The sequence below is a fragment of the Lethenteron reissneri genome, chromosome 29 (genome assembly GCF_015708825.2).
Source record: "Lethenteron reissneri isolate LAM-NWPU_2019-01 chromosome 29, ASM1570882v1, whole genome shotgun sequence".
In the NCBI taxonomy this organism is placed as follows: Eukaryota; Metazoa; Chordata; class Hyperoartia; order Petromyzontiformes; family Petromyzontidae; genus Lethenteron; species Lethenteron reissneri.
The window spans coordinates 5,934,093-5,950,249 of NC_083807.1; the positions used below are offsets into that span (position 1 = coordinate 5,934,093).

General features: G+C 51.2%; 1 protein-coding gene across 3 annotated transcripts in view; it reads left to right on the forward strand.

Annotated features, from left to right (window-relative positions):
• LOC133349208 (syntaphilin-like) overlaps window positions 1-12,514 on the forward strand; it is a 28,273-nt gene extending 15,759 nt beyond the window's left edge. For 2 of the 3 annotated variants that reach the window (XM_061562495.1, XM_061562494.1), the window contains exons 3-6: window positions 3,824-3,908; window positions 4,940-5,140; window positions 7,595-7,744; window positions 8,622-12,344. In XM_061562495.1, the coding sequence (XP_061418479.1) occupies window positions 3,871-3,908; window positions 4,940-5,140; window positions 7,595-7,744; window positions 8,622-10,230 (1,998 nt within the window). In that variant the 5' untranslated portion in view covers window positions 3,824-3,870 and the 3' untranslated portion in view covers window positions 10,231-12,344. Of the gene's footprint in view, window positions 1-3,823; window positions 3,909-4,939; window positions 5,141-7,594; window positions 7,745-8,621 lie in introns of all 3 variants that reach the window. The other variant, XM_061562493.1, reaches the window with a different exon arrangement.
• The last annotated feature ends 3,643 nt before the right edge of the window (window positions 12,515-16,157 follow it).

A 16,157-nucleotide genomic window follows, 5' to 3' on the forward strand; every position in this document is an offset into this window, starting at 1 on the left:
CTAAGCACTACACTACCGCTCCCCACACACCACACACGCACACACACAGACACACACACAGACACACGCAGACACACACAGACAGACACAGACAGACACACACACACACAGACACAGACAGCACGCTAAGCACTACACTACCGTTCCCCCTACACAACACACGCGCGCGCGTCCATAGGTACACATACACGCGCTTGCTGCAGACACACACGACTTTCAGGGTGCGTAAGGCAGTAAACGACTGAAACTATAAAGCGGCAATGCTGTGCGAGGAACGCCTTAGACCAGCAACACATTTGTGTAATGCGAGCGTAAACACACAAACACATACAAACACATACACACACATACATACACACACATACACACAAACACATACACACACATACACACACATACATACACACAGACATACACATACACACAAACACACACATACATGCACACAAACACATACACAATACACACACACATACATGCAGACACAGACAGACACATAACACACATACATACACACACATACATACACAGAAACACATACACACACATACATAGACACACACATACATACACACAAACACATGCACACACGTACATACACACATACATAGAGACACGCAGACATACACATAAAGACATAAAAAAACCCACATACATACACACACACATACACACAAACACATGCACACACATACATACACACATACATAGAGACACACAGACATACACATAAACACAAACACACATACACATGACCCGGCTTCGCCGGGGACTTGGATCCACGATGCCCCGCCGCCTTTGTCTCCCCAGTGACGATGTTCACACACGACAGCAGTTACGCTTTTGAGGCTGAGTGGACCTAGGGGAGGGCCAGGTCCGTTTCAAATAATCGTCAGCGGTGGTGGGCGTGAGTTGGAATCGAACTGGAGTCGCTCAAGCAGCTTAATGACTGTTTGTACAAAGAACATATAAAGAATCGATTATAATAACCAGGCAAGAGTCCACATTATAGACTGCCAGTACACGCACTCAGCTTCATAAGCAGGCTAGAGTGTACATGATAGAGTGGCAGTACGCTCACCGAGCTTAATAAGCAGGCTACAGTGTACATGATAGACTGGCAGTACGCTCACCCAGCTTAATGAGTATTTGTACAGTGAACATTAAAGTAATCGATTGTTGGCGCGTTGGGTTTAAAAGTAATATTAATAGCACACATTGTGGTGGGGGTGTAGTGAAGAGTAGGAAAAACTTGGATGAATTTACCTCAGAGTGGCGTGGTGGGTGTCGAGGCCTAGTAGCGTGCAAAGCCTGCGGCCTCGCCTAAAATTGTCGGCTTGGAAGAGGCAGGGTACGGGTGGCGTTCCTTCCCCCCCCCCCCCCCAGCGCTCCAACAATACTGTGTAATGGCTATTATTTAATTAAATACGGAGCTTATGAAAGTGGCGAAGGCGTGGCTAGCCGTTGGCAGGGGCAACCGCCGTCCAATGAAACTGCAGCCCTTGGCGAAGGCGTGGCTAGCCGTTGCCAGGTCCAATGAAAGCGGCGAAGGCGTGGCTAGCCGTTGCCAGGGGCAACCGCCGTCCAATGAAAGTGCGTATGGGCCAAAGTCCACACACACACACACACAGACAGACATGAACGATTTTATATATATAGATAAAATGCAATTTTAAGTGCAATGCCCAATGTATTTAATTTATATGAATATTGGATTTTTTAATTCACACTCTCCATGCAAACGGTTGTACTCAAGATATGACCCCTTGCATTATACCATTTGTAACAGCTTAGTTTTGTCTTTAAGAAAACAATTGAATATCCAAGTTCCTTCTGTACCGCAATTATTAAAACTATCTCATTTGGCACTATCGGCAGTAAATGACAGATCTTCCCTTCTGCTTCTCAAACGCTTGACATTTTCAGCATTGGGTCATACATAATTGATGACGGATTTGTGAAATGTACCACGGAAGCTTCATTTCATCCTTTCATTTAAAGGACAGGGCATTTAAAAGTGCTGCTCTAATCTCTGGCACACAAATGAGTGCTCAAAATATACCAAGTGATTTGGTTTTGCAGAAAACTAGAATGTTGAAAAGCAAGCAAAATATTACAAAAATGTTACGAAATTTTTGCTGGAGATTATATTCGGCATCATCAGGTGTTCACAATTTCTCAGCTCTCGTGAGGAGGGCTGAATTACGATTATAGACCTTTGTGAGTAACAGTAAATGAACGCAGTGTCTAAATGCAGAAATGCACTGCTTTGGTCACATTTCAAAAAGCAACTTAGGGCCATGATGCCACCTGTTGTTGATATAAAAAACGGCAGGGAAGAATGGCGAGCTCCTAGTTCAGTGGTTTCTTCACTAAATTTCAGATGGGTTGCCACTTTAGCCAATAAGACATCATCAGTTTGATGGCCACCGCACATTTGAAGCCATTGGGGTCTGACAGCACGGCGATGATGGGGTGTGTTAACTATTTGTGTATTGTCGGGGGGCTGCACGTCAGGGGCCGCCAGTGGTTCCTGGTGGCCTTGCAATGAAGAACACCGACCTAGAGTTTCGCCTGCAGCAGATACATCGGGATTTTTTTAAATTGTTTTTTTTGACAAGAGCCCGGGACAGAACGCGAGCAAGACCAATGGAGGGTACGGGGGGGGGGGGGGGGCACACAACTCATTGGTTGGGGGGTAAATGGTGGAAATGGGCTCACTGTTCCACTTGCGTGGGGACTATGGGCAGGGACGTGAATTTTATTTTCTGTATATGGGGAAGGGAAGTTAAGGGAGGAGGGAGAAAGGGTGGGGGGCGGGCGGGGGGAGTTAAAGAGGAGAGACGTTCTTCAGTCTTCCGTCGAAACATTGACAGTGGAAATGGCTTTCGGAGGCTGCAGCAAATGCGTCACCGAACTGATGACCTCATACGCTTCGCCATGACAGGGGATTTCACGACCAGTTTGACAATGAGAAAATGTGTGTTTTTTAGCTCGATTAAAATAACAATTTCACCACATGTAAATTTAAAACCGAGCAAATTATTTCAACGTTCAAGATGAGAATGTGTTCTATGACATTTAATCCTGAAATACAGATCATCTTTTCACGGCTGGGATAAGGTCGAGACGAGAGGAGACAGACACTCATTGTCTGTCCAATGTTCTATTTTTGTTAATGGTTAGAATCCTGATACAAGAATCAATGCATCTTCTTTGAATTTAATGGGAGTTGTAAATACATTTTAAGTGTGAACAATGGGTTCTAAATGAAAGAATATTTACAAAGATTAATAAATACTACACATTATATAAACCTAAATCCCCACCCTACTTACCTATAACAAAAACATTCGGACCAACATTTGCAACAATAATAATGTCTTGAATAAAAAATAAATAGGATGGATTTTAACGGTGCAAATTAATTCAGCTACCGAGGGAAGGTAGGGGGGGGAGACACGGCGTTGAAGCTTGTTATTGAAGTCCATAGGGGTTGACGTTCGAAGGTTTAAAAATAAACAAAACGACGATGAACACTCCCGTTTGCCGTCACTGTGCATTACTGGGCTGCTCCGATGCTGCAATGGATGTCGCTGTGATGGAAAAATAACACACACTTTGCCAATTCTCACCACCCAACCCGAATCCGACGTGTGAATGTTTTAATGCCCGTGGGCGGGTGGGGGGAGGGGGGTTGGAGCTCAAAGGGTTTACCCAATTGATGCCGCTGAGCAGCAGGTGTGGTGCTGCGGGACTCGTTGGGGCAAGGAGGGCTCGCGCGGGAACTGGCTCCTCTCACGATGGCGCGTGTCGCCCGCAGGTGCGACCAGGCACAGCGGTGGCCGACGCGCCCGGCACGGAGTCCCCATGTCGAGCCGCAACACCTCCCCTGCCTCCTCGCCCAGGTGAGTGTGCCTCCCTTGCGATCCGTGACCCACTTATTTTTCTTCTTCTGCATGCCGTTTTTTGAGGATTGCAACAGATTACGAATTGATGTCGAGATTTGATATCCAGTTGACTGCTTCAGGAGTAGCCGCCTGGATTTGTTTCAGATCGCCGCTGAATGATCTGACTGGGCAAGTCGTTCACGAGATGTTGTACGGTCTGAGATGTCGCACTGCAGTCACAAACTGGACTCTCGTTAATTTCACATTCATGGAGAAAGTGGCCACAACTTCCATGGAGTGTCCGGATCCGATTGAAGGAGGACCAACCTCGGTAGGTCAGATTCTGGTTGGAGGATTGTGGGGTCGCTGGATTTCTGCAGCAGGGTGGTGTTTGCCCAGGCATCCCTCCATCGTGCTTCGGTGGTCTTTGTGTCATCATCATGGAGGTTCTTTGCATATTGCCAGAAAGGTTTTCTGGATTTGAGCCACCTGTGCGGTGGTGGCATGGAGACGTCCTTGTTTATTGGGAGGTTTGGGATGGCCTTGCGGTGCTCCCTCTCACACGTGGCATCGAGGCGGAGTTGTGGAGGAGGAGCGATGTTTGCGAGGACCGGAAGCCATGGCAGCGGTGTGATCTTTAGCATCCCTGGGATGATCCTCATGGCTGCATTTAGTTGTGTATCTATCAGCTCTGTGTGCATTTATTCCGGGCTGGGGCGCAATAGTCTGCCGTAGATAAGACTAGTGATCTGGTGGCCGTCCGGAGCGTCGTTGCGTTTGGATTTTATTTAGCTAGCTAGCTACTTAGCTATATTTTTATTTTACAAGGTAAGGCCCACTGAGCAATATAGCTCTTTTTCAGAAGCGACTTGGCCACAAATGATAGCTCAACGAAATGGCTTATCATTATCACGTGGAAAATTAAAGTAGCATCCAAATACTCTAAATGCATGTTGATTCTAAATGTGACTGACGGCTAAATATTATTGGGTGCCTATAACATTGACTCTGTCTTAAAACGGCCGTTGCATGCATTTATTTGCCTTTAGGAAAACGCCCCAAGTTCCCATCAAAGGCTCCCCAAAGCGCAAGGTGTCGGCCGGCGCTCAGCTGGGTCTGGATGCCCTCCCCGGAGGGACCCCCAAGCGCCTGTCTGTCCCAGAGGTGTCCCGCTCGGCTCCGGGGCCCGGATCGGCCGAGTGCTGCAGCGCCGGAGCGTGCAGGAGCTGTGACACCAGCCCCAACTTCAGGTTCGCTTCGTCCACCGCATCACCAAGCGTTGAGCGAACTCTCCCGACAATGCCGCTGGGTTTTGTTCCGATTCCCCTGGTTTGCTTCCTTTGCTGATGTTGCATTATTGTTTTGTTTTGGTTATTTTGGTGGCCCAGGTGACTCTTGCAAATGAGTCATCATCCCTGGCCTCTTTGAGTTATCACCCTGGTCACACGAAAAAACTTGAACAGCTGTTCAGATGCACAGTGTGTCCTCGAATAACGTGGAACGAAATGGATGTACAGCGTTCCGCACGCAACAGGAAGAAGTTTTGTCAAAGGGAGTTGCTGCACAAACGGGCAATGAGACGATGCTCATCTCCTGCATGCAGCCCTAAGTCGGGGTTGGAAATTCCACATTCATATGGCAAGGGGGCGAGTCTTTCCATTGAACAACCATAATTTACTTTCCCACAAAATGGGAGTAATTTTACTGACCCCAGAGGGATGATGAGTCAACCCCACAACCAGGATTTGAACTCGCAAACTTCTGGTTCTAGATTTGAAGCTTTCGTGACTGCAAGGATTCATGTATCAAGTGATACAGTAAATCTAGCTGTGACGGTCCCACCTGATGACGGAGACTTGTGTTGCCTCCGAAACGTCGTGATTTATTATTTTATTTTTATGATTACTTTTATTATTTTTTATTTTATTATTTTTTACCTACGTGACTTTACTGAAAAAACCTAAGAGTATAAACTTCTGGTTGCAAGTTGCTCGCTGTACCGCCCAGCCACCTGGCCGGATTCTATTCATGGGATATTTTGGGACACCCTAAAAATGGAAAAAGAATTGTGAAATTAAAGATTGCATTCCAGAAGATCAAACATCGAGCCGTGTGCAGAGCGCGATGCTCACTTGTGGTTAGCTGTGTCTCCACACAGAAGCGCCACACACCAGGCATGCCAGTGGTACACTGCACTACGCAGTAGCTACTGCAGCACTGGAGTGTTTGTCGTCTGGAATCGGCTTTTAATATTTGGTGCTTGAAGTCGTCTTTTTAAAACGTTTCTGTCATCTTGCTTTTAATGTAAAAACGCAGTAGCTACTGCAGCACTGGAGTGTTTGTGTTCAGGAATCGGCTTTTAATATTTGGTGCTTGAAGTGGTCTTCTTGAAACGTTTCTGTCATCTTGCTTTTAATGTTAAAACGCAATATAAATAACATTACAAGTTGTATTTAATATTCATAGAAATATCCTGGCTTTTGCTATAACCGCCTTTTCCTGGCGAGCGAGCGTACGACACCTGAACGCCCACGGGAAGGCAGTACCACAACATTTCTCTGATCCACCAACCCTCGCTGCCTCCACGATGCTCTACAGGCATGCCTCGAATAATGCCGTTTCCTTATCGCGCTCTTTGTCCTGGAGGAGAATTCCTGCATGAGAACACGTGGTCTTCTCCGAGCCGCTCGCTCAGCCAGCGAGAGAGGTGCGCACGCTCAGTGGTGCCGAGCCAACCAGCGCCTCCGACTCCGCGCATCAGCCCTGACGCCACGGTGGCGAGATGTTATCTCCCTCGCCTGGTATACAGGAGGTCGTGGGTTCGATCCCGACCCTGACGCCTGCTGTATATTTGGAGTTTATGTCTCTCTTCCCGTGCTCGCTCCACATTTTAAAACATACGTTTAGAGTATTTGGCTGCTATAAATGTCCACATGATAAGCCACTTTGTTGAGCTATCATTTGTGGCCAGATTTCTGAAAAACAGCTATATAGTTCAGTGAGCCTTACCTGGTGAAATAAAAAATAGTTTTAGTTTACAGCCTTGATCGCTCGACCTTTGGTAACTGTTTTTGCTTCATTGTGATGACATATTTGACCCAGAATGTCTGGAAAAAGGCCTGCAAGTGATAGTGCTGGTAATGTGGCTAAACAAAGGAAAGGCATCAGTATGGATGGAAAAATGCAGGTGCTTATTTTACACAAGCTCTGACCGAATGCCATGGTGAGTACATTACTTATTGCATTTTTTACGTCATCAAGTTATTTTTTACGTATAAAAATGCTTTAATACATGTATCATGTGTACAGTACGGCTATTTCCAATACCCCAATTAAGCCTTCATATATCACTTCTGGTTTAAAAAAATAGTGCTGTCAGTAACGTATCTCCATTGGAACCATGTTATAGTGACCTCCTATAGCGCTGTTTCCTATCGCGCTGTCGGTACGTATCTCCATTGGAACCATGTTATAGTGACTTCCTATAGCGCTGCTTCCTATTGCGCTGTCGGTACGTATCTCCATTGGAACCATGTTATAGTGACCTCCTATAACGCTGTTTCATACAGCGCTGCATTTACCAGCAATGCATCCTGAGCGCTGCAAGAGGTATGCCTGCAGTACAGGCCCCATTCGTAACCACCACCACCACTGCCGCCCAGCTAACAACAAAGTGCTGCGTGCGTGGTTGTGTTTCGGAGCAGCCGCCGGTGGAAGTACCTGTCGTGCAGCGAGAACCATGGAGTGCGCACGCCCGCCCCCGAGCAGTACCTCACTCCCCTGCAGCAGAAGGAGGTCGCCATCCGCCACCTGCGCTCGCAGCTGCGGGACACGCAGGGTCAGCTGGACGACAGGTGCCGTAACCACATAGGACAGACACAACAACGACAACAACAACCGCCATTCGCCACTAAGTGACGGTGATGTCACCATGGCGCCTGTGCCAGGCCAAGTGCACTTTGAGGCCAGGTGAAGCATCAAAGGCTCAGACAGATAGACACACACAGACAAAGATCCCCCGTATAGCCTTGACAGACTGTTGGGGCAGGTGCTGTTAGCGAGCACATATGAAAGCCAGAACGGCACACGAGGAGGTGGGTGGCCAGCACCACGCCCGACCGCCTTTGTCTCCCGAGTGGTGATGTTTACACACTGCACCAGGTAGTCATCTGAGGCTGAGTCGACCTAGGCGAGCCCCAGGACCAGTTTAGATAATTGTCACTGGTGTTGGCCGTGAGCGGGAATCGAACTTGGGTTGCTGGGTTGGTAATGCAGTGCGTTAGCCACTGCGCCACCGCTACCTAACCATTGCGCCACCGCTCCCGTAACACACACTAACACACACACACTGGGCTTGTGGAAGGCGTTGTGTGCGAGTGTGATGGTGATGTCTGCGTTGCTGAGGGTTGGGTCTCTGCTATAATCGCTCTGTTTTTGAAAGTCGATAAGAAGTTTTTAGGAGTAACAGATGGAAGACATCCAGACAAAAGCACAACGTGATTTTTATCAATTTCCAAGACGACAATTAAAAACTCTCATCTATCTCATTCTAGTGCGCTTCCAGCTGCTACTGAACGCTGCATCGCTGAACTGGAGGGCAGTGACCGCGTTAGTAGGAAAAACCCTTTGCAAGCAAAAATAAAAAACTTACCTTAAAAATAATTAGGAGGGTATTTACATCGCATTAACTTATTTCACGTGCGCTGTTGAAAACATTGTTTCCCCGCACAGGGAGAGTGAAGTGGAAGAGATGAGGCTGCGGATGCTGCGCATGCGGGAGGACTGGGTGGACGGGGAGTGCCACCGCATGGAGGCCCAGCACGCCCTCAAGGACGCCAAGCGGGAGATACGGCAGCTCAAGTCGCTGGTCGACCTCATGAAGAGCAGCCTCTCCGGCAAGGAGAGGAGCGTGCAGAAGTACTTCATCGACATCAACATTAACCAGAAGCGGCGGCTGGAGAGCATCTTCCACTGCATGGAGGTGGCGCAGAGCACGGCCGCTCATGGGGAAGCTCAGGCCGCCTCGTCGACGCCCTGCTCCCCCAAGAGGGCGCTGCCTCGGAGGTCCACATACACGAAGCTCTCGGACAGCGCGTGCGTGGGCGCGCCGTGCGGTGGCCGGCAGGCGGCAGGAGGGGTGGTACTCGTGACGGACCGTGCCATGTGGACCGGGGACGACGACTACGACGACGTCGATGAGCGGCTCGCCGTCCTGGACACCGGCTCCACGGAGGGCTCGGACGACATCGTTTTTGAAAGTTTGGTAAACTGCCGTGAACCGTTTGCCGTTCCAGCGATAGCATGTGGCCCCGCCGCAAGTCCCCTTTCTGGGATGGTGGTCCGAGAGCGTCTGAGCAGTGCGGAGATGGTCATCTGTTTGGAGCGGGCAGTTCAAACGGACGAAGAAATTTACGAAACACTTGGGCCCCAAGATGTGACGTGGCACACAAACGGTGGTGCGTTCGGAGATGACGCCTCCCGCCGTTCATCGGCAGGACACGATTGCTACCACTTGGAAAAAAGGGGTGACATGAACACGGCAGAAAATAACAGCCTGGAGATGGGGCAGGTGTGCCAGCAACAGAAGTGGACAACGTCCGAAAGCATTAGTCGCTTGGCGGAATCTAAACTTGAGGCAGTCATACAGAAAATTGACGAAGTGTTCAAGCGTGAGAGCAAATCAAGGCATGCATCGCAGTCGGACGCCATCGAGAAGACGCAAGAAACTAAAGAAATTAACTGCAATCACAACGATCGGGAATGTGAAGAAGCGCAGCCAGACAATGCGTGCCTCACGAGATCCCCCTTATCGGACGAGAAGCTGGCGTCTAACGACACTACCGAGGAGTTCACCGCCCCTTGCAGGTCCTACAGCAGGGGCACCATGGGCAGGAGCTGCAGCCTGAACAACATGGAGCGGTCCAGCCCCGAGCTGCGGCCCACGCGACCCGACCACGTGTGCCTGGATGTGAACGCGTACGCCAGCGCGCTGCCCTCGGACAGCCCCGACGGCGGAACGCTCGACTCCATGGAGGAGGACGACGCCGCCGCCGCCGGCGCCCCTTCCTCCGAGCCGACGGCGGGCCGGGCCTACTGGAGTCGCCACCTCCTGCTGGACACGCTGGCCATCGCCGGGCCCATGCTGCCGGCCGTCGCCTGGCTCCTCGGCAGTAACCGCGGGCGCGGGATGCCCTTCTTCAACCTGCCGGGGCTACTGCGCGGCTGCTGCGTGCTGGCGCTCACCACGCTGCGCTCCGTGCCCCAGTCGCTGCTGTCGCCCATCTGTCACTGCGCCCGCCCGAAGCCTCCCGACGTGGGCAACTTGGAGCAGCCGCTGTGAGTCGGGGGGCTTGTGCGGTGCGAGTGGTGGGCAGGCCATCGGCCGGTTGGTGTTCGTCTGCAGGCCATTGGGAGCTATGCAGCAGCACTTTGCCTAATCTTAGACCTCCGTATGAGTCGAGTGAGAATGTGATACTAATGTAAATGCATTTTGTGTTATGATTTTTGTTAATCTTATTAAAAACACCTCCAGTTGACAATATCCTAAAATATTAATTAAAAAACAAGTCCAACCGTTGTTAAATGTAGCAAGTTTTAATAACCAGGGACGTGCGGTCAGGGGAGGCAGGGGAGGCAGAGCCTCACCTGCCATACTTCAATGAAAATAGCTGTTACGAAAAGTAAAAAAAAAGAATAAAATAAATATTAAGATTTTTCCACTGATCTGTGTTATAAATGTCATTTCTGTACGATTCCAATCATTTTTATAGTCAAAATCGCCAAATTTGCGGAGTTCCGCTGCAAATACAGGAAGAGACGAGAGGTGAGGCAGCGACGAGCTCAGCCTCCCCTCTGATTGTGCAACCCCTCAGTAACTGGATGGAGCGCGGGCAATAAACGCGTGCCTGTTACTATCTCAGTATGTCACCAATGTAATGTTTGTAGACCCCTTCATTTCATGTCCTCGTCTTCCATACTCCAGTTAACTTATTTCACGTATGTGTATAAAGATATTTAGGCTCGCTGGTCTCGTCATGAAACTGCAATGAAAAAGCACCAGGGGAGGCAGCTATCACATCTGCCTCACTGTGGGGGACGTGTCTAACACATCCCCTCAGTGAGGCCACTCCCCCCTCAGTGTGTGAATCTGGCTCTGACACTAGCCAGTGCCTCTCCAGCCATTGACCTCACCGCACGTCACTGTTAATAACGTGGATAAAAGTTACAAGTTTGCATTTTATTATGCAGGACCTAAATTATACTGCTAGCAAGGTATACGACCTTGATTTCACTCGATGTCAAAAACTGCATTGGTCCATCTGTGTGCCTATGGATCACGAGCCGCTGGCTTAATCTGCAGGTAAACACGCACGGTTTTGCTTTCTGCATATTTGTTCCCTCCTCAAAATGTGCAACAGCTTTTGTGTCAAACGCAGCAAACCTCGTTGACGATGTGTTTTTGTAGCACATCTTCACTGCAGCAGGACCCTAATGTTGTTCATCTTCCGTGGTATGGGGTAACCATAGCGTGGATCCCGTATTCCGCGGAAAATTAGTTTGCACCGCCGCCGTGTGCCGTGGGTCACGAGAGGAATCGGCCGCACGACTCCATTGATCCGCACTACAGGTAGACCGCGCTTAGCGCGACCCCGTCGAACACCGATTCGTTATTGCTGCTTCTTGTCCTCCAAATTTTTTTCCATAAAAAATATAAGAATCAAAACATAAAGTACTTACGAGTGAGAGCACGCGGTTACGTACCCGCCAATGAAAGTGACGCAAGCTGGGCCAACCAGACCCCCCACCCCCCATTGATTTGATTATCGCGATTCGTAGTCACGATTACATATGAAGTACCCGTCGAGGACGCTTGACAACGGAGTTGAGGCACACGTATATTTATTTAACAAGTTGCCAGTACAGGACAGCCCTAGAGGGGGTAGCGGCCCCCTCACCCGTATAACTCAGGGAATACCCCTAGCTATCCATAGCCTATCCCCTGAGTCCTCCACTAAGAGCTAGGGGAGGCTGTCTGGCCCGACACTGGTAATCGGGCTCGGTACCCGGAGTCCCAGAGCACTGGCTCTGGTTCACGGGACCACGCCACTGGCTCGAGCCTGATCCCGTGGGGCCCTGATAAGGGCGGCGATCAGGGGGAGTCCAGGGCTCTAGCTACGACGTCTTCCGACTTCTTAGCTTAACTATAACATAACTGACTAAGCCCATATAACGACCCCTTTTTATACCCAACCCTCCTTGAGGGGTGGGGCCCCGGGGGATCGTAACGCCGAACCAGCCCCCCCCCAGGGTGTCTGGCTCGGACGTCGCAGAGGGCATCTCCCTGTGCACACACGTAGCCCCGCCCACTGTGTTTCTTTCCCATAGGCTGCCATGCATAACGGCCCTCTCTCCAACGTCCCTACATCACTCCCCCCCCGCATAGCTCGCAGCCGTCCCGGCTGCAACAATTTCAACAAATGAATCTTTACCCCTTGACTCCCCCCGTGTGTGCCCCATTTTTTTTCCATTTAACAGAACGAGAATTAAACAACAACACTAACAATGCCCCTAAAGGGAGAACAAACCGACGCGCCCCCCCCCCCCGAATAAATACGAAATCCGTAGAGGCAAGATATGTACATTTCCCGGAACCCTCAGCGCACGCACAACACGCACACAAGACGCACACACACACACAGCCATAATACAACAACGCGCCAAGAGCGCCACACGAACGCAGCGTCCAGCAACAATAGCACACGAAAGTGTACCAGAAAACGCAAAAAAAATAAAAAAAAATTTTCTTCTTATTTTCGTTTCGTTTTCACTTCTTGTTCGCGTTCCAGTGTTTTTATAAGAGTCTGCGCATTTTAGCGCGCGTCCTTGCCGCAGGCCCGTCACAAGGGCCAACCTCAGATGGCGGACCATTCGGTGGCCGCTGTCCCATCCGAGGCGAGTCCGCAATTGGAGTGGCGGGACCCTCGGCATCCCCCGTGAGGGATGTGCGCGAGCCCGTCATTCCGGGAGAACCTGGGGGCGGGGCAACCGGCAAGACGTCAGGTGAGATCAACAGAGGCGGACCCTCCGGGTCGGTCGACCCCTCACATGCTTGGCCCTGCGCGTGTGGAGCAGAGTCCCGCACCGCAACGAAGGGTTTTAGTCTAGAGGGGTGAACGAACCACCGGCGCCTCCCCCACTTGATACGAACGCACTGCGGTCGCAAAACCTCGACCACCTCGACGGGGCCCCGCCATGGCCGTACCAGTTTCGAGGAGGTCGCAAGCGGTACCTGGGGACAGTGCAGCCATGCCCTGTCCCCTGGCTTCCACTGCAGCACGTGCGCGCGCGCAAGTCTGAGGCGCTCATTCGCCTTTTGGCGCATGCGGGAATTGAGCATGGCAGCATCCCGCGCCTCAGTTAGCTTTTGAAGGTTAAATTTAACGTGCTCGTCCAATTTAATTTTACCTAGAGGCGCGGGGATCTGCAGCTGTGCCCGAACAGGTGGGTCATGTTCGCGACCATACATGAGAAAGAAGGGTGAAAATCCCGTGGCAGCATGGGGGGCCAATCGATATGCTGCCAGGACCCCTTGAATTTGCAAGTCCCAATTGGTCTGTGACTCCGAAACCAGGTGCGACAACATAGACGTGATGGTACGATGCAGACGCTCGACCATCCCGTCAGTTTGTGGGTGATAGGGAGAGGTACGAATCTTCTTTGTACCTAGGAGATCACAGACTTGTTTGAGGAGGTTCCCGGAAAAATTTTTACCCTGGTCGGTCAGCAGCCGCTCCGGAGCACCTTTGTCCATGACGTAGCCTTGGACAAAGGCGTCCACGATGGCTGCTGCCGACTGATTTGCCAGGGGCCAGGCCATAGGCCAGCGTGTGAAGTATTCGACCCCTGTTAGCAAATATCTATTGCCCCTAGGGGTGGCGGGAAACGGCCCCAGGATATCCAACGCTACGAGTTCGTTCACCCTGGAGACTGTGATGGACTGCAACGGCGGGTTCGACTCCCGAGCTGGTGGTTTGCGTTGCGCACACCGGGGGCATGCTGCCAGGAGATCCGTGACATCCCGTGTCATGCCCGGCCAAAAAAAATCCAGCTGGAGCGAGGCGAGGGTCTTTTGGGTACCCAGGTGGAGGAGGCGCTCATGAGCAGCCCACACCACCTTACCCCGTAACCCCGCAGGAACTACCAGCCGGTGACGGTGGGATTTACCGTCCCAATGCATGAGCAAGCCCGCGTGTATTTCCCAATTGTCGGCATCACCCGTCCCACACCCCCTCTCCCTGGCGCGACGACGCAGCGCGAGGAGGGAGGCGTCCTCCATCTGGAGGCGTCCCCACTCAATCACAGGCAACCCAAGCAGGGAATCCCTTCCCTGTTTCCCGATCTCATCGGGGAGCGATGTGTCAACATCGGCGGCGGCCGCCAGGACTGGAACCGTCATGTCCCCAGCTGGCTTGCAACGCCCCGACCCCAGGAGGCATGCGCATTCGGAGGTGGTTGGCATGCGCGACAGAGCGTCCGCATTTGTGTGGCGAATGCCCTTACGATAGGTGGTGTCAAAATCGAAATCCTGGAGGACCTCCAGCCATCGGGACAATTGTCCCGATGGCTGTTGAACCTTCAGGGCGTACTGCAGTGCCGCATGATCCGTACGGACAGTGAAATGCTGACCGTACAGATATGGGCGGTACTGTTGGATGAAGAAAACAATTGCCAACAGTTCTCTACGGGTGACACAATATTTTTGCTCCGCTGGAGACAACACCCGACTGCCGTACGCAACCACCCGTTCCACGCCATCAACCACCTGGGAAAGCACGCCTCCGATACCTGTGTTGCTCGCGTCGGTGTCGAGCAAAAACGGCCTCGAAAAATCGGGGTAAGTCAAAGGAGGAGCCTTCACCAATGCATCCCGAAGGGAGCAGAAAGCTACTTCCTCCTCCCGACCCCAGTGGAACCGAACCCCTTTTGATGTCAAAGCATGTAGGGGTTTGGCAATTGTAGCAAAATTAGCGACGAACCGTCGGTAATATGAAGCGAAGCCAATAAAACTCCTCACCTCCCCCACCGAGGTCGGAATTGGCCAGGAGCTGACACACTGCGTTTTGGCGGGATCGGTAGCAATACCCGAGCGCCCCACGATGTGCCCCAAATAACGCACTGACTCGCGAAACAAATAGCATTTTTGGGGCTTAAATTTCAAATTAGCAGCCCGCATCCTTTGGAAAACCGCCCGCAGCCTCTGGAGATGTTCGTCAAAGGTTCTTCCAAAAACAATTACGTCATCCAAATAAATCAGGCACGATTCCCATTGCAATCCAGCCAAAACCAATTCCATCAACCGCTGGAAGGTTGCCGGCGCTGAGTGTAAGCCCATCGGCAACCGGTTGAATTGGAACAGGCCGTGCGGTGTACGGAAAGCGGTTTTAGGCTTCGAATCATCGTCCAGAGGAAGCTGCCAGAATCCCGAAAGTAAATCTAGTGTGGAGAAGAATCGCGCTCCCGCCAAGGCGTCCAGCGATTCGTCCATCCGTGGGAGCGGGTATGCGTCGGCAACCGAAACCTTATTAAGGCGACGGAAATCTACGCAAAACCGCAACGAGCCATCCTGTTTCTTAACCAGGACAATCGGTGCTCCCCAAGGGCTGGTAGAGGGAGAGATAATGTCGGCGGCTAACATGTCATCGACAGCCGATTTGACATGGTCCTTTTCGGCGGGACTCAACCGAAAAGGATTTTGGCGAATAGGCGCGCTGTCACCCGTGTCAATATGGTGACGCAGCAGGTGAGTACAACCCAAATCGTATTTATTCCGACTGAAAACGTCGGAAAATTCCTTTAGCAGCGATCTAAGCCGTTGGCGCTCTAAATTGGACAGGTTCGTCGATCCCGCACAAAGCGCGTCGAGCCACCCTTCATCGCCGTCCGAATGCGGGTGCGTCCGAGCAGCAGTGTCAATGTGGTTCACGGCAGGTTCCTCGCAGGGCACCGGCGTCGCGTGAGCGAGCACAGTCCCTTGGGGAACCACTACTGTCTGCGACCCGACATTGAGGACCGCGATGAAGGGATCCTCGTCCCCCCTTACGATGGTCTGGGCCGGAATTAAATGAGGCCCATTAACCCCGGCCCTAGACGGCCCCAGCACAACACCCTGATCCCCAACACCCTTAGCGAAGGGCCTACGAAGTTTAAGAGGTACCAGCATTTGTGCCCCCGGCGGCACACGCACTGTTTTTACGACGAACGCCGGTA